The 22,625-nt window shown below is 43.4% G+C and overlaps 1 protein-coding gene across 2 annotated transcripts in view; it reads left to right on the forward strand.

Annotated features, from left to right (window-relative positions):
* TRIM44 (tripartite motif containing 44) overlaps positions 1-21,053 on the forward strand; it is a 114,226-nt gene extending 93,173 nt beyond the window's left edge. Inside the window, exons 5-6 of one of the 2 annotated variants that reach the window (XR_014326383.1) lie at positions 14,878-15,167; positions 20,606-21,053. Coding sequence is in view for 1 of the 2 variants with exons in the window: in XM_082844801.1 (XP_082700927.1) it covers positions 14,878-14,905 (28 nt within the window). In the remaining variant the exon portion in view is untranslated. Of the gene's footprint in view, positions 1-14,877; positions 18,237-20,605 lie in introns of those variants that run through there. The other variant, XM_082844801.1, reaches the window with a different exon arrangement.
* Positions 21,054-22,625: the final 1,572 nt, after the last annotated feature.

A 22,625-nucleotide genomic window follows, 5' to 3' on the forward strand; every position in this document is an offset into this window, starting at 1 on the left:
GTTCTTCTGCAGATGCATGAAACAGGTCTGAAGTGGTAGGATTATGTCATTGGAGTGTCACAGCAGAGCTGGCTTCAGGAAAACCTAGGAGGAAGGCAGAATGTGTCTCTAATAATCTTTATCTGTTTCCCTCATTATCCTATACTTATACCCTAGTCCTGGTCCTTTAAAGAGTATTACTTCTTTTTCCCCAGCAAAACTTAACCATCCATCTTAACCCATCAGCTTCTGAGATGACAGGTGACTCACCCAGAAACTCACGTGTGCTCAAGCAGCTTATGGTGATCCCATGGCCTACTCTTGTCTTGTAATATCTACTGATTTTTAACTCTGGAGGCTAAGCCAAAAGTGCAGTACCTTAGACTAAGGGAACGACTTTGACACGGTCTTTACACTCACTGACTTATGCAGAGATCTTTTGAATGTGACAAAGGCTGGACTGCTTTCTGCATGATGCCGTGTTGGGTATATGTGATTTCCTCCATTGCCTAGGGCAGCCCTTTGAGTCAGAGCAGTGGGCTTTGTTCAGTCTTGTGATTGGGCAATGGCATGCAAACGGATGTAGACCTGTAGTGTTCAGTTCCTCTTTTCTCACTTTGCTTTGGCTCTCCCGCTTGGTCTATTCATGTGTTTTGGGTCATCTTCCTCTCTTCTGGCCAGACTAGTGCCCTCTCTCATCTGACAGCACTAACCTGGAGTCCAAGGAGAGCCTCTGGTAAGACTGGCTGAATGCACAGTGGATGTGATATTCATCTCTTTGGCTGTCTGCATTAAGCAGCCTTCCTCCCAGCCCGGGCAGATTCCTACAGTCCAGACCTGTTGGCTGTATTATAAGCTTTTGGAATATTGGGGGTGGAGATGGCTTCCTTAATTTCTTCTCCATTTCCTGGGGAGACGAGCATTTACTGCAAGGGCAGGGATAGGACAGAGTAGTAAACAGGCAGGGAACCGGGGCTCTATCTGAATGGTTCCCTTACACAAACATCTCCTCTGCAGTTACACTCATCTCAGAGAAAATGTGCTGGCAGAGATGCCTGAGTTATTAACTTGGCACAAGAAACCTCCTTGTAGTTTCCTGTTTCCCTATGACAGGGCCCTCTCATGTCCCCAGCCTGGGCCTTAGACTCTTGGACAAGTGGGTCTGGCTTTGGCAAAGAGGGAGTCCTTGGCTCTGCTTGGGAGCAAGAGTCCGTTCACTCCAGACCCCCAGCATCATGCGCTGGCACCTGCACTCCTCTTATAGGCTGAGTCTCAGACTTGTGCTGCTGATGTAGTCACATTTGAGCAGCCTGACGCCTGCCTTCCCCTGACACAGGATTTATTTTGAGTTACCACTGGGTGTTTGGTTTCCCCCCTTGACACATCTGTTTGTGCTGCCTTGGGTAGTGTCACACAGACCTCAGGCTGAACATCTTCAACATAGCCCTTATTCACATTATGGAGTGTTAGCAATGTGGTAGATGCCGTATGGAGCCCTGACACGCTTCTCATCTCCTGTTCTTTCCCATCCACATCCCCCCGACCCCATCTTCTTAGGAGACACTTTAAGCATGACCCATGAAGATAAGCATTAAGAGCTGCTGATGAGATACTTCTTCTCTCAGTGTGCCCGCTCCCACTTCAGCCTGAGTTTTCCACAGCTCTCTGCACGTGCCAAGCTGTTTCTCATCAGGAGTTTTTTCAAGCTCTTCCTTCCACCTGACATGCCCTTCTGGCCCTGTAGTCTTCCTGGAAAATACCAATCCATCTGTCAACATTAAGTGATAGTCTTTTCTGACTCCATAGGTGTAATTTACCACTTCATCCTTTGCTCATAGCACATAGGCTACATTCTTTGCCAGACTGTGAGCTCCTGTCTGATTCCCCTCTGCATGCCCCTCCCCGGCGTGTAGTAGGGGCTCGGCCACTGCGAGGTGAAAGAGGGGCAGCTGACTCAGGAGGAAGTAATATAACAACAGTTGAATTTTGGTGGAATGCTCATTACTTGTTAGTAAGTATGCTAAATATTTTGCATCCATTATCTCATTTAATACTTTTCAACTCTGAGCAGTAGACCCTGATAGTTTTGCCTTCCTGAGTTGCCCCCCAACACACACGCACCCACCGTTTTCTATCTCAGCATCCTGCTTTGTTTTCTTCATTGTGCTTTCCACTATCTGAAATTATTAATTTGTTTACTCCCTTATTAGTTGCCTTCTTTACTAGAAATTAAACTTCATGAGAACCAGACTTTGTCAGTCTGGCTCGCTACTGTAACGCCAGCACCTGTTGCAGTACCTAATATATTGTGAGTACTCGATAAACATTGGTTCACTGAGAGAGCGAATGAATGATTACCTGTGTCACAGGTAAGAGGCTGAGACTTAGGGAGGTTGAAATGCTTTGCTATAGTCAATGCAGCTCAGAGGGCTTGGGTGGGAATTCTGGTCCTTCCCCAAAGTGGGCGATCCTCGCATGCCGTGCTCCTCCGTCAGGCGCTCTCCTAGCAGGCAGGTCTTAGCGCTCCTAGGAGGAAGGTCTGCTTTCCTGCTGCACCCGCTTTCTTCCCTGAAGGTCAGCCTTCCCCAGCTTTCACTTCACCAGCTAAATCCCTTCTAGGCCAAGGCAGGTAGTGAGAGATGCTGTGTGCCAGCCACCGGATGTGTCCTAAATGCCAGGTATATTGTTAAACACTCGAGGTAAAATGGTCAATGAGAAACAGACTCAGCCTCCGAGGAGTTCAAGTGGCAAAGACTGGCATTTACAATACAGCCACGTGTAGGCATGCTGAGTCTCTGAACCCCTGGAGGCTGCAAGGGCAAAGCAGGCATCTATCAGACCACCCTCATCACCGGTTCCCTGAAGGCAGACAAGGAGGCATTATCTCGACTTAATGCCAATTTTATTCTCTAGTTCAGTGCGGTGAAAATCAGCCGAGGCCTTGAAAGATATTTTCTATGCAAACCTAATTAAATGAGTGAGACCTGGGTGCCTGTCACCTCAGGACAAATGAAATTGAAACTGATGTCTGACCCAGAGAGACTCCGTCCAGGGGATGGTGACTTGGTGGCAGTCATGCAAAAGGTTGCATGACTGTTTGCTAGAGCTCACAAGAACTGAGGTGAGAATCGGAGGGAGATGGCTAACTTGCAGCCAGGTTGCTATAGGAAAGTCACAGACTGGCTGTGGTTGAAAAAACTGAAAACATCTGGTTGTACCTTTCTTTAAAAGACTATTGGGATCCCCCATAGCAGGGAGGTAGTTTTCTAGTACACGGTTTAGAGTTTGAGTCTGCCGAGGCCTTGGAAAAATCTTTAGCAATCACCAGAGGTTACCGTCTGTGCTACTGGTAATGAGGCATTACCAGTAACCTAGCTGGATAAATGCAGCCAAGCTGGTTTCACAAGTCCCCTCATAGCTGCCTTCACTCAACATTGAGTCCACCATCCATGGTTAAAAACAAGGACCAGGCCCCCTAGTTCCAGCTCTGCCAGCTGTGGAACTTGGGATGTTATTCATTTCTCTACTCCTCACTTCTTTCATCTGTAAAATAGAGTGGTAATGCTATTATACAGGGTTATTATTATGAAAACCGAATGTGAAAATGTTGGTGAAGTGATTAGTTCAGGGCCTAGTAAATAATAGTAGCATCCATTTAGCGAATACTTATAGGTATCATCATCTTCATTTTACAGACATGGAGACTTTAGTTTAAAGAGGCCTCTCGCTCAAGGTCATACTGCTATTGTGTACTGGAATGAGGTTTGAAGCCATGTCTCTGATTCTTAGTTGTGTGTTCCACTATCTGTCGCTGCCACCACAATAACTAACACAGCTGTCCCACTCCTGGATCTGCACCTCAGCTGATGTTTCATCCAAAGGAAGGAGAGGAGCAGTGAATAAACATCCCTTTATTTCCATCTTGGCCTGGATGAGTCTCTCCCTCCATAGACCATTAGGGTGAGGGGGCGAATGGTTGAAGTCTTGGAATCCCAGACTGCCTTGAGTCAGCTGGATTGTAGAGGGCTGGAAGTTGCCAAACGTGCAGCTGTTTTATAAGGAAGGTGAGAACATTTCCTCATGGAGGTGAATTGGTTCTTCAAGTGTCCTTGCTTGGGAAGGGCTGGACATGAACTACTTATGCTTTGCCCTCAGTGACACAGCATTCCTCGTCCATCAAACACACACATCCTTTACCAGTAAGGCTTAGTCATTTGTAAGAGTAATCATCGTTTATGATACAGCATTTAATCCACAGCTGGTATCCCCAGTGGCTGTATGTGCCTGGTGATTGCAGTGAGAGTTGGAGAATCAGTGGAGCCTGGGCTTACCTATATAGTAAGCTGTCCATGAGATTCCTGGGCAGTACCTCTGAGACCAGCAAGTTGCCCACAGTTTGCCTGGGAAGACTTGGAATGTTTCTGGAACAATAATTCTTTTGGGGGCTGTTTTGATCATTCACTCAGAAAAACTGTTGAGGTTTTACTGGTGGCAGGCACATTATCAGGTACTAGTGATATAGCAGGGAACAAAATAGTTAAGGACCCTTACATCTCAAAACAATTTAGATAGTGATCAGTGCTGTGAAGACAATGCAATAGTCTAAAGTAATAGCACAGGGGTAGGGTGGGTGGCAACTCTAGATTGCTTGGTCAGGGAAAGCCTCAGAGAAGGCGACACTGGAGCTGAGACCCAAGTGTTAAGGAGCCAGCATTCCAAGCTGTGAGGGGAGAGCTTTTGAAACTTAACAGCAAAGGCAAAAGCCTTAAGACAGGGACAAACTCTGCTTATTTGAGGGGCAGAGAGACAGCCAGTGTGTCTGGCAAGTGGCGTGAAATAGGTTAGAGATAGGCAGGGGCCAATCATGTAGGGATTTGTGGGCCATGGGCTTTATTCTAAGGATATAGGAAGCCATCGAAGGATTTTTAAGTGGAGCAGTGACATAATCTGTTGCACATTTAAAAAATATTACTCTGAATGCAGTTTGAAAGCTAAACAGTAGTGAAGTAAGAATAGAAGTAGGAAAACCAGTCGGCAGTCAACTGCCGCAGTTCAAGCAAGAGATGGTGGTGGCAGTGGAGAAGAGGAATGGATAGACACAGGATAGAAGTGTGGTGGGAGTGGACGGAACTTGCTGGTGGACTCAGTGGGAGAGGGAGATGGTGCTTCTAAGGTTTTGAGCACAGTGGTTGGCACATATAAAGCACTCAATAAATTAATTATAGCTTTTGACCATTGTTATGAGCAAACGGCCTATTATCAAACACCAAGAGAACAGGCTTGAGAAGCAATCTTGAACCCATTCACTGACAGAATGATGCCTATAGTGCATGTGTGACAGCAGGGTCAGCTCTTCTCTTTTGTTAATAAGTGAGGCTTGCAGGTATGATGGTGTTTTCAGGAACCAGAAACTCTGATTTTCAGTTAATCTCACCGCCATCAACTCCCTGTATAACTTTTAGCGTCTCTTAGCCTTGATTTCTTCATCTAACCATAAAATGTATTGAGCACTTTCTAGGTGCCCAGTACCATTCCAAGCTCTCTCTCTATATGTCCAGCACTCTCTCTATATATCAGTCCTCATCTAATCTCCAGTAACTCTTTCAGGTAGATACTAAGTTGTCCTCCATTTCCAGGTAAGAGCACTGAACTCAAAATCCCACAGCTAGCAAATGACAAAGCTGTGACTCAAACCTAGGTGTTCCTATCTCTTAAATGCATATTCATAACCCTCTGTGGCATGAGAAGTAGGTTTTGAGAGTTGGTGTCCTTCCAATTTCTGACTTTCTACAACTTCTGGATCTCAGTTTAAGGTCACCATAGGACTCAGAACTACTAAGAACTAATAAGGGACACTTGAAAAAAAGCCTACTGTTCATTCAGAGATTAGAGATTAATGTCAAGAGTGTATTTATTGATTGATTTTTTCTCCTCTTTGGTAACTTCTAAGATACAGCAGCTGAGGCAACAGGAAATTTGAAGTCCAGCATTTTGTTAAATCTTATGTTTAAGATTTCTATGGAGGGAAACTGCTTGAGATTTGGTTTCCATTATTCACTTGCCAAGAAAAGATGAGGAAACTGGGTCTGGTGGAATTCCTGAAGGTGCAGGAAACAGGGAAGGTAAACGCTTGGGCTGTTTTCTGCATTTCACTCCCCTACCCCCTGGAATTGCCTGGGCCCTAATAGAGGCTTTGAGAAGGGTTCCTTTAAGCCCTCACAACAGGAGGTCGTCAGTTCTGTGAAACCCAGCAGTAGTGGGGAAGGGAAGGGAGGTTGGGGAAGACCAACAGAAAGGCAGAGAAAAGGGAAAGCTTGCAGCCCCCATGGCATTTTCTTCTTGAAGTTCAACAGGAAACCAAATAATAACACAGAAGTTATTTCAGAGAGGAGAAACACACACACACACACACACACACACACACACTTTGAAACTGCCAGACATTGGCGAGGATGTGGGTAAATGGGCATTCTCATACCTGAATGAGTAATGATTGTAAATCAGTGCAAGTTGATTTCTGGAGGGCAATTTAACAGGGTTATATCAAATCCTTTAAAAAATATTCAATACATAGCCTTTGCTTGGAGAAATATCTGATTCTAGGACTGCAGCAGAAAATATACAAGATGAGCCTGGAGCATTTTCTAGTGTCAGAAGGTAAAGAAGTGCTCCCCCCAAACCTCAGAACAACCCTTACATTGGTGAGGGCCTGTCAGGGGCCACAGGAGTGGACTAAAAGAGCTTCCAGAGGCCAAAGCTGAACAGTTAGAGCAACACAATAAACCAAGTAGTACTGGATTATAACCCAGAGTGTAAAAGTAAGTATCCATGAGTCCATACTGACACAAACAAATGATCAGTAAATAAATAAATGGATAAAGGACAAATCTCATGTTCAGAAGAATTTCAAATAATTTTTGTAGATACTCTACCTTCAACCAGGGGGAGCATAACTCCTCACTCCTTAGGTGTGACTTCCTTCCAGAGAGTACAGTATGTGAAGGGGGAAAAAAGTAACTTTGCAGTGGAAAAACCTTAACAAATATTACCTGAGCCAGGTAATCAAGGTCAACATCAACAGCACTAAGTCATCAATAGTATGTGCCCTTGGTACGATGTGATGAGAATAGTGCTCTACCTCTGTGATTTTTCCTTCTCGAGGCCCGTAACCATGGCCTAATCATGAGAAAAGCATCAGACAAATCCCAAATGAGGGACATTCTACAAAAATACCTGACCAATACTCCTCAAAACTGTCAAGGTCATCAAAAACAAGAAAGTCTAAGAAACAGTCAAAGCCAAGAGGAGACTAAGGAGACCTGATGACTAAATATAATGTGGTATCTCAGGTGAAACCTGGAACAGAAAAAGGACATTAGGGAAAAATTAAGGGAATCTGAATAAAATCTAGTTAATACTAGCATTAATACTAGTATACCAAATTTGTTGATTCATTCTAACAAATGCACTAATGTAAGATGTTAATAATAGAGGAAACTAGATATTGGAACCCTCTGTACTATCTTTGTAATTTTTACTTTGACCCAGGAGTTTTCCCACCTGGGAATTTTTTTCTTTGGAAATAATTAAGGGTGAACCTAGAGATTCACCAGCGTAAATATGTGTCACAGAGGTGTAGGTTATAGTGAAAAGGTAGAAGTGATTTGTGTCCAATAATTAGGTATGATAAATCCATACAACTTAATCATGAACCATAATCTTATAGAAATACATTTCTTGATAAAGGTATTCGTGATTGATAGTTGAATGAAAAAATAGATTATGAAAGAGGCTGTGAAGTATATATTTTTACATATGCATAGGAGGGGTATAGATGAATATATTTCAATGTGTTAATGTTGATTATCACCAGTGGATAACACTATGGGTTTTTTTTACTTTTTATAGAAGCAATACGTGTTTGCTACAGAAAATACAGATCAGCGAAAAACAAAAAGTTGCTTTTTTGAATTAAAAGAAAAAAGACTGGAACTGATTCCATTATAAATCCAGCAGCAGCAGTAACAGAAGACTCAATCCTAAGGAAGGGAGTTCTGAGAGCACATGGGACACTGGCAGGCTAAGAAGCCTGCCTGTTACTTCTGTTCAAGTGTCTCCCTATCAAAGGGCCCTGCCTGAACAGGCCTGCTGGTGCCTTTCCATCCTCCATAGAAACGGGCCACCACCCCAAGTGGAGTGCAAGAGGGGCAGCCACCTATAAAAACGGTAAACAGGTTGCAAGGTACATGGAGATCAAAACTTAGCACTGTGGTCAATGTGTGGACCTGCGGCCGCCCTGGAACCCCAGACCTGTCTCACAGGTGCCTGTGTCGGTCTATAGGGGCAGAGGCAGCTGTGAGGGCTGAAAGACAAACCCAGTGTCTACTTCCTTCTCCTTCTGTAGTCATCCTACCCTTTTCTGGCATTTTTTCATCTTAAAGAAGAACTTGCAAGTACTTTCCAACTCATTACAACAACCCTTGGAAATAGATATTATCATCCCATTTTTCAGGTAAAAAATTGAACCTCAGAGATCTTAATCTTCGGTGGCTGTCACTTATTGTCTGGGTAACCAGGGGTCAGAAGATCAGGTTTATGTCTGTCTTCTTACACGAGTGCATTTTCATATCTGAGGGTTCTGGAGTCTGCATAAGCTGGATCTACCATTTACAAGCTGTATACCTCAAAGAAGTCACGTAGCTTCTCTTGGCCTCACTACTCTGATCTGTAGGATGGAGATGATAATACTTATCCTAAAGCTACTGTTAGGGCTTAGTGAGATTGTGTATATAAATTGCTTAGCACAGTGCCTGGAACATTAGGTCGGCCGTCTGTGAACAGTGGTCATTACTGAAGGAGAGAAGATTCATGAGATCAAGTATAACGTGATCTAGAGAGAGAAGAGCCCTTCTCCCTGTTTCCTGTGATTTGAGAAGGAAGGCACAACAAGGGTTGGTACCACTTTAGACTTTAAGAACCACGAATTGGGAAATCACAGGAAATCATTTGCCCATAGAGCTCACTGTACTAGGGTGTGTACTAGGTATTGATCAAATAGTACAATTCATCAACCTGGCATTTAGGCCCAGCCAGAAAAAGAGGTGAAAGAACTTGGAATGTTGAGGTCAGCCTTCAGATTGAGTTGGAGAGGAATGGGGAAAGAGGGCAGTGCATAGGAAGCAAGAGAAAAAAACAGTCTAAATGAGCTCTAACTAATTAGCTCAGCAAATGTGTAAGTCAGAAAGGAGCTTCGCTTTTGTCTGGTTTGAATTTTTGTAAATTTCACTTATAAGGCGAGGTGTCCTAATTTCCCTGCTGGGGAAACTGGGTCCCGGAGTCACACAGCAAAGCCAGGACTAGAGCTGTGAAGTCCTCTGATGTTTTTCTCAGTTAACCCAGGATAAACGGGGAGGACATTTTACTTTATTTTGTACTTGTATCTCTTTTAAATGTACACTTACATCTCTTAAAACTAATTTATATTAGTTCCACAGGCAGCAGCTAAATATGTAAGTTCTGATTCCTCATAGCACAGTAACCCCTCACTTTCAGCCCAGGCTACTGGGACAGGTGACATAGGAGACAAAAGTAGCAGCTCTGCTCTGTCTGGTGGAGGAGTGTTTCCGGGTCGGGCGTTTGGCCCGTCCCCCAGCTAGGCCGATCACATTCTCGCTGGAAGTGAGCATCTGCAGCCTCAGAGGGTGAATGGAGACTTCCCATTATTTCCTCATAAGACACCTATGTGGCGCCCTTTCTGGAGAATACTACATCTGTCTTTTTGCATCTCAACTGAATCTAGCCTTCCTTCCTTGTTGATACCTCTTCATTTCTCCATCTTCTTAAGTGAATAATCCTTTTTACATCAATAATGAATAAATAGCCAAGGACTCAGCGATGTAAGTGATGCCAAATCAAATTAAGTTGTATTGTATTCTCAGGAAAAGAGACTAACTTGCGAGATCAGAGTGCCTACCCACCTCATTTATTAACTTCCTCTTATAAGCGTCCATCTCTGGGGACGGAAGCTGAAAAACGGAGCTGCCTATCTGTATGGACTGTCTTAAAGCTTGTCAGGCAGTGAAAACACTCCTTGATCTTAATCACTTTATGAGCATGTGCTTAGGGGCTGAATAGGAGTGGGGCTTGGGGCGTGCCTCTAACAGTTCAATTTCACAGGCACAACAAGACAGAAAGGGTTGCTCATGAGGCAGCGTGCCCAACTGGCAGAGGGGACACAGCATTCTGCTGGCTGGGCTCCTTCGTCCCATTCTGTCACCCGGACCGCTACCCCTAGGGGGTGTTAAGTGTCACATCACTCTCCCGGTCATGATTTAGGAACTCTCAGTTCCTTTAGCTACACTTTTGTTCTTATACCCCCAAAAATAATTTAGAAAACATTATGTGCCTCCTTGCCCGTTTTAAGTTAACTCCTGAAATTATATGTCAAGTTTAGATAGTTGAGAAGGATGTTAATTCTGACGTACTGCGTAGTACGAGCTTTATATACATTTTTGTCAAAACTTCGGCACTACAGATTTAGCATATTAAATTTCCGGGCGAGATTCACTGTGTAATCTCATTGGCAAGGATGGTTTTCATGGTCAAACCATCCAGCCAAATCAGTCTTGCTTTCTGTCAGATCCAAGTCTGATTTCATTTTGTCAATTAAAATAAACATATTAGTACACACTTCATGACAACCATCTCATTTCTGAATATGAATTCTTAGATCTGTGGGTGGACAGATAAGGGCACACAGCTTTGCCAGGAGTTTATTACCTGGGTGGAATAAGGGATTATATCCTTCACTATTTCTTACCCTGTTCTCATAGGACTCCTCTTAGAAGCAAGGCATTCTAAAATTGTCCCATGGTGAGATTCGGGAGGATGAGGGGTATGCATTTCTTTTCTGAAGTAGGAGTAAGGTGACTGTAAAAAGTGAGAGTGGCTGAAGAGAGAACTTGTAGATCACAAGCACGTTCCGGGAGAGGTCAGTTTTTTGGGGTTTTTTTTTGCGGTACGCAGGCCTCTCACTGTTGTGACCTCTCCCGTTGCGGAGCGCAGGCTCCGGACGTGCAGGCTCAGCGGCCATGGCTCACGGGCCCAGCCACTCTGCGGCATGTGGGATCTTCCCAGACCGGGGCACGAACCCGCGTCCCCTGCATCAGCAGGCGGACGCTCAACCACTGCGCCACCAGGGAAGCCCTTAGAGAGGTCAGTTTTAACAATGAGTATGTATGGAAGGTAAGGATCTGGACATTAATTTCCTTTGAACTACCAATGACCAAATACCTCCTGGAAAATCATTAGGTACCACAAAGGTATGTGTACCTCAGTTTTAAAACCGCTGCTTTTAGACACATTAGCACTCTCAAACTGGGTCAGTCTGTGACTGAGGCCAGTTAACTGGGCTTTGCTCAGTATGTCCTCACCGGTGTTTGGCAGGGACTGACTTTTCTAGAGACCTGTCAAGTAGAAGGGTCAGAACCATGGAACTCAGACTTTCTTTCTATTCAGTATCTGTAGGTCTGGAGTTGTCATTTTAAAAACTCTCGAAGGAAGCAGAGAAGGGCATTCCAGAAATGTAAGGACATCTGGGGATAGGAGCGCACTTGCTCTGGAATGTAACATTTCAGATGCCAGAAGAACAACGGTGAAGGAAAGTTAGGCAGGTGTTGATTCTGGATAAGAAGAAAAGCAGGTTGAAGAAGGGAGCCAACATTTTAAAGTACTTATATTGCATAAAATACATAAAACTCTCGCAGTAACCCTGTAAGATATACAGTAAGTATTACCACAAGGAAACTGAGACTCAGAGGGGTTGAGCAGCTCATCCAAAGTTGCACAGCTCATTAGTGCCAGAGCGGGGATTTGAACCTAGTTTAGTTTGGTGACTTCAAAGCCATTATATAATGCTGCTTCTCTCATGGTAAATACCTACTACAGAATGGGCTATCTATCTATCTAACACCCTTAGTTTATTCTCAAAACAACAGTAACAGAACAGACACTCAAAATTTCAATATCCTCTGAGTATCACTCCAATTATAAATGTAAGTGTGAGTGATAGATGTTTCAGAGGAGGATGATAAGTGGCTGAGGTGGAAGGCTGTGTTACTTCCCTTGGAGAAAGTAGACTCCTATAGACTATTTAAGATAAAATCCTGTGAACACAGATCAGCTTATATACAGAGTGAAGAAGGGACATTCAGATGATATCTCACACTAATGATACTGTGTGACCCTCCAGGAGAGAACACACACAAGGTGAACAAAGCTGTATGCTATAGATTCAGTTACGATTTTTTCTTCTTTATTGTGGCAAAAAATTAATTAATTTCATTAATTATGAAAATGAGTATGATTTATTTGAAGATGCTATTCTGGACAAAAATATGTCCCTCTCCCTCCCTTCCCCTTTCTATCTCTCTTTCTCTCTCCCCCTCCCTCTCTCCCTCCCCCTCCCCCCTCCCTCTGTCAGCTACTAGGCTCTGAAGTCCATGAGGGCAACTACTGTGATTTCATCTTGTTCATTGTTGTGCCTAGTGTTATGCCTAATACAGAGTAGATAGTCAAATTAACCAGTGATATGCCAGAATTCCAAGGTCTTAGGCTTTTAAACTGTGAGATGAGCTGTGTCATTCAGGCCCAAGAACAGATCTCTTTTAGGATAATAAGAAAAGATTTTATCAGTCAGGGTTTCTGATCTTTTCCCCAAGTCAACTCTGCACATCTTATAATAAGGGACCTGGCAACTCGAAAAGAAGTTAGTTTATTTATAATTTCATTATACTCAATTTTGTGGAGTTGTTGACCTCTTCGTGAATATGATGAAAATTATGGCCTCTCTCAGACAAGGAACACACAGACAAAATTTTGTGTACAACTCCAGTAGGTTCATGAACCCTTTAAACTATGCACCTCAAGTTAAGAATGCTAAATAATGAACCGCAGTTTAAGGAAGGGGCACATGCTTGTGCTAGACCTCTCATGTTTGAAGGAAAATTGACAAAAGCACGTTGAGCTCGCTTTGGCTATAATACCAAAGGGGAGACAATGGCACTGGTTCCAACGGGGTCTTGATTCTAGTGAGACGCTTTCGTGAAAGACCCTTTTTGTTCCCTTTGGGACAGATGCCACCAAGCACTGCTCCTTAATGACGGTCCACTGTCCAGCCCTTCCTAGCATGCACCCTTCATCCCGTGATCGGACAGCAGGCAGGAAAAGGGAATGGAAATAGGGCAGAGTTTGGATAGCGAGGCTTGCTGACTTGGTTCTTTTGGCTGCTGAGTGCACGTGCCTTAATTTCACGCTCCATGCCTCGAAATGTTTCGCCCTGAGCAGAAGTACTACAGGTCCGTTGTCTAGGATATTTTCCCTTAAAGGCCTTCCCAGAGGGATGCAAAAAAGCACAGATTTTTATATAGATGTAGATAATCCCTTGTGAGATAAAAAACATTTCTAGGTCATAGCAGGGCGCTGATGTACACCCCAGGCCTGTCCTCTTCCCTAACTCCTGCCTCTACCAGAGGAAGGGGGATTTACCTCCCTTCCAAGCTCCCTAACTTGCCTGCTTCAGACTTTATCCAGCCGAAACTAATCCTTAAGTTTTAAGGACGCAGGCCTTACTGTGTGACCGAGGATTTTACACCTCTCAGAGCTCCACTTTCTTCATTTGCCAAATGGGGATAGTAGTAATAATAATAATAGTCCCTACATCCTAGGATTATTGTGAGGACTAATAGAAAGAATGGGTGAGGAACGCTTAGCTCAGTGCCCCTGGCACACTTGATCAAGCTGGCTCTTGTTATTATTTTAAGGACAGTGGCCTCTAGAAGTGGTGGAGGAGGAGGAGAAACTAGGCACATTTGCTGCTTTTGTCCTTCTAAGTGTCCTTGTAAGTCTTTTTCTGGCCCTGACTTTTTCTTGCCCTAGTGCTTGTATCAACAATGTTCTCTCCCAGGACCAAGCCAGGGAGGCTCTAACCCTGAGCAGCTGACGTTCTAGCCATGCTTCTGAGACTCACAACTCATTTTTTGGCCACTGAAATACTACTGACGTCTAGGATGCCCTGGTCAAGTCAGTCATGACTGACCATTCTTTCAGCTCCTTCCTTCTCTCCCTTCCTGTTTTTATTTCTCACTGTCTTTTTACAACAACTATTTATTGAACACTTCTATATGCCTGGCACAGTCCTAGTGGTAGATAAACAGTAGTCGATAAAATAGACAATATTGCTATTCTTTTATGCTCTGGTGGGGGTAGAGGGGAGAGTAAATAGCAAACAGATGATTTATAGGACATGATAAGGGCTATGAAAGAAATAAGATGGAGGTGGAGAGTAACCAGGGAGCCTGACTTAGATAGAATACCTTCTCTGAGGAGGTGACATCTAAACCCGGTGACTGTCCCTGTGGCATGAATTAAAACCTTGGCTTTATTCCAGGTGAGAAGTGCCGTTTGGTGTGCAGAGTGATGGCTTCTCTTTGCCTTTCTCTTCTAACAATGGGTGGCTTTAAGGCTTAGGGGACGTCAAACTCCTGATTTTTACCAGCAATTTATTTTGTCAAGTGAAAAAAATATTATGACCCTCACCTGCTCCTTTAAATAGCTATTCACTTACTGTGTACCAGGCACAGGCATTTTATATGTATTATTTATTCCTCCAGTAACCTAAGAAAGTAGGTTTTATTATCATCATTATCTCTGCAGTCAGATAAAGAAATCAGAACATAGAGAGGCTAAGTAACTTGCCCCTGGCCACAGTGCCCAGCAGTGGTAGGGTTAGGGCTGGAATCCAGGGGAGTCTAAGAGCAGAGCCTGTGCCTTCTGTCAGTAGACTAGGCTGCCTCCCTTCTTGTGAAGTCTTAACTCACTTGGTTCTCCTTTCCTTTGTAGTGGTGCCAGTGAAGAAGAAGACACATGAAGGCCTGCCATCCCCAGTGGAAAATCATCCCTTCCCCTTGTGTGTATGTGACGGCGTATATGTAATGGCTTCTGATTCCTGTGAAAGCTGCCCAGCAACACACGTGCTTCCACCAGATGCCTCCCCAGATCCACAGCAGGCACATAGCTCTCCTAGGAGTGACCAGTTTTACTCTTACTGACTGTGCTTCTCATTCTCTTGTCGTGATAGGTCAAGGAAAATGCCCCTTTGATCAACCAGGGGCAATTAAAGGGTCCTTCAGGTAAATCCCTCGATGGCTGCTTTGAACTTGCTCAGGAAAGCCAGCCCCTGTCATAGTGTATACCCGAACAGTATCACTTCATAAGAAGGATCTGGAGTAATCTTGAAGGGCAGTCAGAATTTGTTTCCCTACCTGCTAATAAAACCACACTTTATTCATATTGAAGCATGGAATAAATGAGGGAAAAGTAGGGCCGAATCAACCCACATAGTTCGTCTCTAAAAGTCCATTTAATACATCTGTGAAAATGTGGTTTCATGAAATAATATGGACGGCTTGAAAACAGATAAAGAGTTAAAAGTTAGAAATATATAGAGATATTTTTAGTACATGAGGTTATCCAGGATTTCAGATTCATAATTCAGTGCTGTGGAAATGAAAAAAAAAAAAAAAGATTGAAGAGATAGAAAAGAAATGACTTTTTTTTTTTCCCCCAAAAAAAAGGACCAAAGAGATCTGATTAAAAGTTGAAATCGAAATCAGTATTTCTGAACTCAAACTGCCTAAGTTTCCAAAATAGTCACTAAAGGATCTGATGGAACCTGAATTATTTGAGTGGACTCTGAGGTTTTATGGGTCTTGTCACAGCATGAAAGTCTGGAATGTGTATTACAAATGGGAATTTTCAGGGTAGGTTTTGCTCCCCCTCCCCCAGCTTAGCCTAATTTGGCTTAAATGCAGTGTGGGGAGAATTCTTGGCCCTCTGTGGTGTGTTGAATCGAGCTCCATCTCCTGGCAGATATACCTTCCTTTTACTCCAGCGGGGACCCCTCTTCCCCTGGCTCTCCCCACCTCCAGGTCATCTCCCACACGCCGGCTCTCTCCTCTTCAGTAACGTGAGCAGAGACTCACCGTGGTTGGACTCTGGTCTTTCCCCACTCCCAAAGCACATTTCCTTACGACCAAGTTTTTTACTCCTAAATAAGCAATGATGTACTAGGGAATACAAAAGTGCAAACTAAAAAACATGCGTCTTCTGAAACAGGAGTTTTACTTAACAAATGGTTTGGAGTCAGGGAATGACATTATTTTTAGATAAAACAAACAATTATATTATGAAATAGAATGTTTGTATACATCAACAGTAAAGATAAAATAGGAGACTTCACAGAGAATTTTTATTAGCGAGTGGGGTGGTGTTCCCTCTCCTCTGCCTTTAGTGGTATTTTGGTGTTCGCTTCTGAGAAGTACAATTGGAACTACATCCAAGCAGCCTTAGGGTTTCTGTTGACTCAGGACCTCGACTTCTAGTGCCTCTGAGGCAGAAACAAAGGAGCTGCACTGAGGGGAGTTCCTCTTCCTGCCTGCCTGCCTGCCTGCCTGTATACCTATCACAGAGCTTTAGGGCCAACCGATATGTGTGTGCAGGATGGTTTTGAGGGAGAAACAATGCTTACTTACTATAGGAATCCTGTCTATATCACTGTTCAGTCCTGTGCATGCTATGAAATGATTGTTTCTTTGAGGCCAGGAAGCTACCAGGTGTATATGCTTCTGGGTTAGGATTACCCTTGCTCACTAAATATGTTGTTGGGACATTGGGGCTGAGAGTAGTTTGGGCTGTTTTAAAAAAAAAAAAGTATTTTTCTCTCCAACTGGTGGCCAGCAAATGACTAAGACATTTTCGGTGCTTTACCTTTCTGCCCACAAAGACTGGCGATTTGGGCATACCACTAATTACAACCCCCAACCACATCCAAAGAAACTACTCCTAAAGGAGGACCAGTGGCCATTCTTAAAAGAGTTTAAAAATCAGAATATTAAGAAGAATTTAGGATTTGGAAGCTTGTGTTGTCTTTCCCCAGTAAGTATTGTTTAATCTCCAAGTAGTAGCCTTATTTTAGCAGTGGACAGATCACTGGCTCCTCCGTACCAGATCATACGTTATTACTTTAAATCAGTATTTGGGAAACCCAGGCATTTATGCAATGGATGTGAATGGAAATACAAACACATGCCAGCCTGTCTCAATAAATTATCACACTCTGTAATCCTCAAGGAAAGCAGTTTTGCTTTTACTTAGAAAGGATTTCAGATTTGCTTTGTGGGCTCCTGCTGTTTTCAGCACCTGATAAAACTTTAACCAGGGAAGCATTAAACACAGCTCAGCAGCTTCTGCCCAGGCTCCTGAGTTCCTGCCGGCAGCATTTATCAGTGGAAGAACTAAGATGCTTCCTGCAGTGGCACCAGCTTCCTTAAAGCTGGAGCATGCTTCTCGGCCTTAAGCCCCAGCATGATGAGACTTCCCTCCTACCAGGTCAGTAAGAGTTGCTCACAACTGTGTCCTAACTGGCTGCAGGGTTTGCAGAAATCCCTAGGGAGAAGTCATCAAGGGAGGCAGGTAATGAAGTCTTCAGAATGAATTGGGTCCTCACAGCAATCCCTGGCTCCCTTCCAAAGGTTGGGTATCTGGAGGCTAAGAGGGGGTTTGTCCTTTGATTTGATTGTCATTAAATCCAGGACAATTCCAAGAATTGCTTGGAGTCTCTGCTCTGACAGCCTAGAAAGGGAAATGACTTAAAATATTGAGGACCAACTATGAGGACCCATTTCTCAGATGGTACTACAGATTTGGAGGGCAAGAGTCACTTGCCTTGAGTTACACAGCTAGGAAGTATTGGAGCTAGGTTTTGTACCCGGCTCTTCCTAACTCTGTGTATGCCTAAAACAGAGAGAAAAAGGCTGCAGATTCCCCCCCTGCAGTCTGACCATTCCACTCTATGGATTCTTTTTCAAAATTACATTTTATGGCTATAGTTGAGGCTCAGAAATGGCAGCAAGTTAGCCTTATTCTTCTACTTTAGCAGATACATTAAGTACATATTGCTAACTTGAGCCTGCCCCCAGGAGTTGGAGGACACCTTTCCTTTTTGGTGCTATCCCCCATAAATACAGTGTTTTTAGGCCTTCAGGAGTATGGAACTTCTCAGAAATAGTAGAAGTGAGGAGTGTTCTGCTCTCTAACTTTATTTGAAAATGTCAGCTGCTACACTGCTGCAGAAAAGGAAATCTTCATATTTTAGTAAACCTAGCCAGTCTGTGAGGATGTGGTAATTCAAAGTCCTGTGAACCTAGACTTTCCTGCTAACACCTGATGTGTACACACACACACACACACACACACACACACACACCACACGCGCACACACACACACACAGTTTAACAAGTGAGAGAAATTCAGAGCAGCCGCTGCTTCATTATCTCGCATACCACCGCAGAGGTTTCTGCCAGCCCTGATTACAAGTGTCACCAGATAATGGGGCTTAGTTGCTTGCTTACAAGATGCTAACAAGAAGAGCAACTCCTTGGCAAAGGTTGTCAGCTCCTAAAGCACTGAGCCAAGGTGACAGCCCTGAGGGAAATCGCACTCCAGCCCTACTCCAAGGTGTCTAATGATATGGGAAATTTGGACACCCAGAATTTTTGGTGACCTGAGAGTCTAACCACTCTAGTCAGGCCTGAGGGCACGGCTGCAGAATTCACGACCGATAGGAGTGGCAGGGCTTAGGAAGTCCTCTCCTCCACCTAGAAAATATTCTCTTGCCAATACCTGAAATGCCACACTCAGTAGCTGTTCAACACATGCTTTTCGATAAGAAAATTAGTTGCATGTTTACGGTGTGCCTAGCACAACTGGAATTTTCTGTTTAAAAAACAAATCTATCTCATTATGAATGGACTCAGCCCGGCCCTGAGAGAAAAGAAGGCCTGCAGGCCTGCAGGGGAGACTTCAGATCTCATTAATATCGCCTTACCCAACGGTGTTTCTGAAGCCCCACCACAGCCCGTTCCAAGAGCTGTAAGGCCCATGGGGACTGCCTAGTAAAACAGTAGCATTTGGAACCAAGAACACACAAGAACACGCGCTTGTTCGCGCCAGGGCAGGAAAATAAAAATAAATTAAGACACTAGTGGGTATACTGGTACAAAAAGTGCCGCAGAGCCCATGCTAGGCTTGATATGACCTTGAGGGGACAGTAGATTTATACTTAATGGGACTTAAACCTGACCAATCTTTCTACAGTGACAGGCCACACTGCGTGGATGGGGAGAACCAACGAACCCATTGTCCTCTGCCTGTTTTCCTGTGCACAGTCACATTCCCTCCTCAGTCACCTTCCCCTTTCACACTTTACATTAAACAAGGGAACACTCAGTCTTTCACGGGAATTACACATTTGAGTTAATGTTTCAGTATATCATTTTCATACTGTAAATTATTTTGTAAGAAAGATTTACTGCTCTCCCAGGATGTTTGGACTCAGTGCCCCTGTGCATTTGGAAATCAATAAACTATTACTGGAAATACCATTTGTCTCTCAGAGTTGTGCACAAAGGACCCTGCTAGGTGTAAATATTCATGGTGATCTGCATTGTTAACTGCTGGAGATGATGGTGTTTTGGTTATGAGAGGTGGGACACGCATTTGCCCCTGACTTCTCTAGCATAGCTTAGGAGATCTCTGGGAGTGGCAAAAGGACAGACTTAAAGTCATTGTTATTTAAAGAAATGTTTTCTCCTCAAAGTGAAGTGATCCATGCCTAGGTTAAATTTTCTGAGCAAACTAGATTATAAAGTAAAGAATGCTTGGTCCTGAATGATGTTTTCAAATAACGTTAAAGCTTTACAATTTGGATTAGCCAGGGTGGTGGTCAAACTTTAATTTTTACCATATTTGCTAGAAAAAAAACCTTCATAGAGCAAATTACAGTTAGGCCAGCAAAATCATCTTTGGGGAACCTTAGAAGTACACATTTGATATAACTGATGAAGAGATAGAATTAAGTTCTAAATGAAGCAATTCTAGTCCAGTTTGCAGTATCAGGAGCAGAGGATGCATTGAAATCAAGAGGCAAAATGTGAAAACTCAATATAGTAGATACCGTATGAATTAGAAGGTACAATTCCTACCTAAAGGCATTACAATTCAATTCTTAAAATCCATCCTTAAAACCCACCAGCAAGTGTCTGGAGGAGCTGCAGTTTATGAACCCTGCTGTAAAAAAAATTTTTAACAGATTTGTCTCCATCAAACCCCTTTCGTTAGCTAGAGGCTGTATGTGAACTTTGGAGAAATTGTTCAAGATAGGGGTCTAGAGGGAGTCAGTCACTCAAGGTCGTGCGGTGAGCCACGCTGATAAAGCCAGGCCGGGAGACTCTTGTCCCCTGTAACAATCATGAGGCCCACTTCCTCCCTCCCCAGTTGCTAAGCACACTTCTGCCTGGTGGGATGGGATTGCCAAGCACTGTAGTACTTGGGAGTCTCGGTGTTTTAACAAACCACAATGTGTTTGGAGGTTTTCTTCCCTACTTCCTGGCGCCAGTATCTCAATACCGCATCCCATTGCCTCAGCCCTTTTTCATTTTATTGTCTTTCCCTCTGAAAGCTACAACTCTTTATTTTGTTTCATTGATCTTTGCTTGGTCCAACTGACAGGTGGCCCCATTTCCTTTACACTCATAAAAGTGAAATTGCAGCTGGTCTAGAATATCTCCTGGCCTTAACAAGGCACCAGAGGTAAGTACACCCAGCAGAAGGTCAGGCTGCCAGTATTAACAAGAGAAGAAGGTGTCACAGAAAAGAAAACAAAACGAAAGGCGGCTTAAAGTCAATAACTGGCTGCATTGAGTATCTGTACTCGTTAAATATTAGAGTCTCCAGGTTAAATCATTCATTTTGTTAATAATAATAGCTACCGTTTAGTGAGGTCTTTTTCTGGGCCAGGCACTGTCCTAGTTGCCTTTTACGTTATTTAATTCTCACAGCACTAATATTATCATCCTCTATTGTATTGCTCAGGAATCAGAGTTAAATATGGTGCCCAAGGTCACACCCTAATAAATGGGAAGCTAGGATTTAAACCCAGGTCTAGCAGACTTTACACCCTGGCTCTAAAGCTCTCCTCTCCTAGCTGCACAGATTCCAGCTGATGCTGGTGAATAACCTTCACCCATCCACCCCCTCTCCGCAAACACATACAGTATGGCCTTGGGGCGAAGGAGTTTGTCTTTTTTAGGCCTTGTTTTGTACAGTTTGCAAAGTACAGTGTACAGTGAGGGAAGGAGGGTTAAGGTGAGCAGTGAAATTCTCTTCTGACCTGAAACTGCACTTTTGGAAGGAGGAAGCTTTTAGACTTGCTTTATCTCCTTTATTCCAAGGCCATAAATAATGAAATCACCAGGAGAGGCAAAGCCATGGCTTCTTTTGCCATAGTCTTAGAATCCCAGAAGTCAGCCAACTCTGGCACTGAGCCTGTAATTTAATTAAACATGTTGAAGGCGTCTCCAACAGCTTGACAGTAGGCCAGCTTCATATTCGTGGAAAGGGACTGCAGAGGGAGCTTGTCTGTTTTATAGTTCATTTACTGAGTTGAACCCTCATGGCTGTAGCATACCATTTGCCTTACAAAAATGGCCCACAACCTTCATACCATTTTAGGGAGTCAGTCACAACTCATTTACCTACGGCTCAGTCAGCTTCACCTATCCCTATTTCTTAAACATGAAATCTGCACAAGTGCTTTGACAGTAATTGAGACAGAACTGGAAAAATCTGAAACCTCTGCTGGACCCATTCAAAAATGACTGAGAACTAAGAAGTGAGTAAACAAGACTTCTGACCAGTTGAAATAAATAGTATGAAGCAAACACATAAGAGAAAGGCCATCTGTCTACCCATAAAGCACCTACTCAGAACCTATTTATTCCTGCTTCACACATAGTTCTAAATGTTTGCTGTCTGGTTTCCAAGCCTACAGCAGATTAAATTTAAGGGCACAAAACAGACTTCTGGAGGAAACTTAACTCAAGAAGGAGAAGGAGTTGACAGCAATAGAGAAGACAGAAAAAGTTTAAGTAGACTGAAGAGCTCAAAAAGCACTGTTTTAGGGGGGCATTTAGTGCCCAAAATAGCTCTTTACACATGTCAGCTTCTAAACACCTCATATCATAGGACTGTGTAATTATACTCAAAGTGATGACCCTGAGCGTCACACCTAAAGAAACTAAGTTATGCTCAGGAGAAAGCAAGAATTTGCATATCAAACATTTTAGAAATATTTCTATCACAAAGGTAAAGAAAAATGAAACAAATTCCCCTTTTAGGGGTTAAAGGAATAAACCTTGGACTATCCAGAACATCTAGTTAAGACAAAACATCCCCCACCTGAGGTTTTATTGTTCCAGGAGCCTCGTGTTTAGAGAGTTTTTTCATAGCTTTGTAAGTGGCTTTCATGCTACAGTGCTTTGCATATAATGGCATGAACAATGGAAGTGCCAAGTTTCCAATTGATGAATAAAACTAATAACCAGAATACAGGTCAAATCCTGTTACAACAAATACTGCTACTATAAAAATCACTTAAGCATCCTTGTTATCTCTCAGCCCCTGTCAATTCCCCATTTATTTCAAGCAATAGTCATTACAGCAAAATTGGGGTATAATAAAAAGAAACTGG

Source organism: Leucopleurus acutus (assembly GCF_964270905.1).
Source record: "Leucopleurus acutus genome assembly, chromosome: 8".
Taxonomy (NCBI): Eukaryota; Metazoa; Chordata; class Mammalia; order Artiodactyla; family Delphinidae; genus Leucopleurus; species Leucopleurus acutus.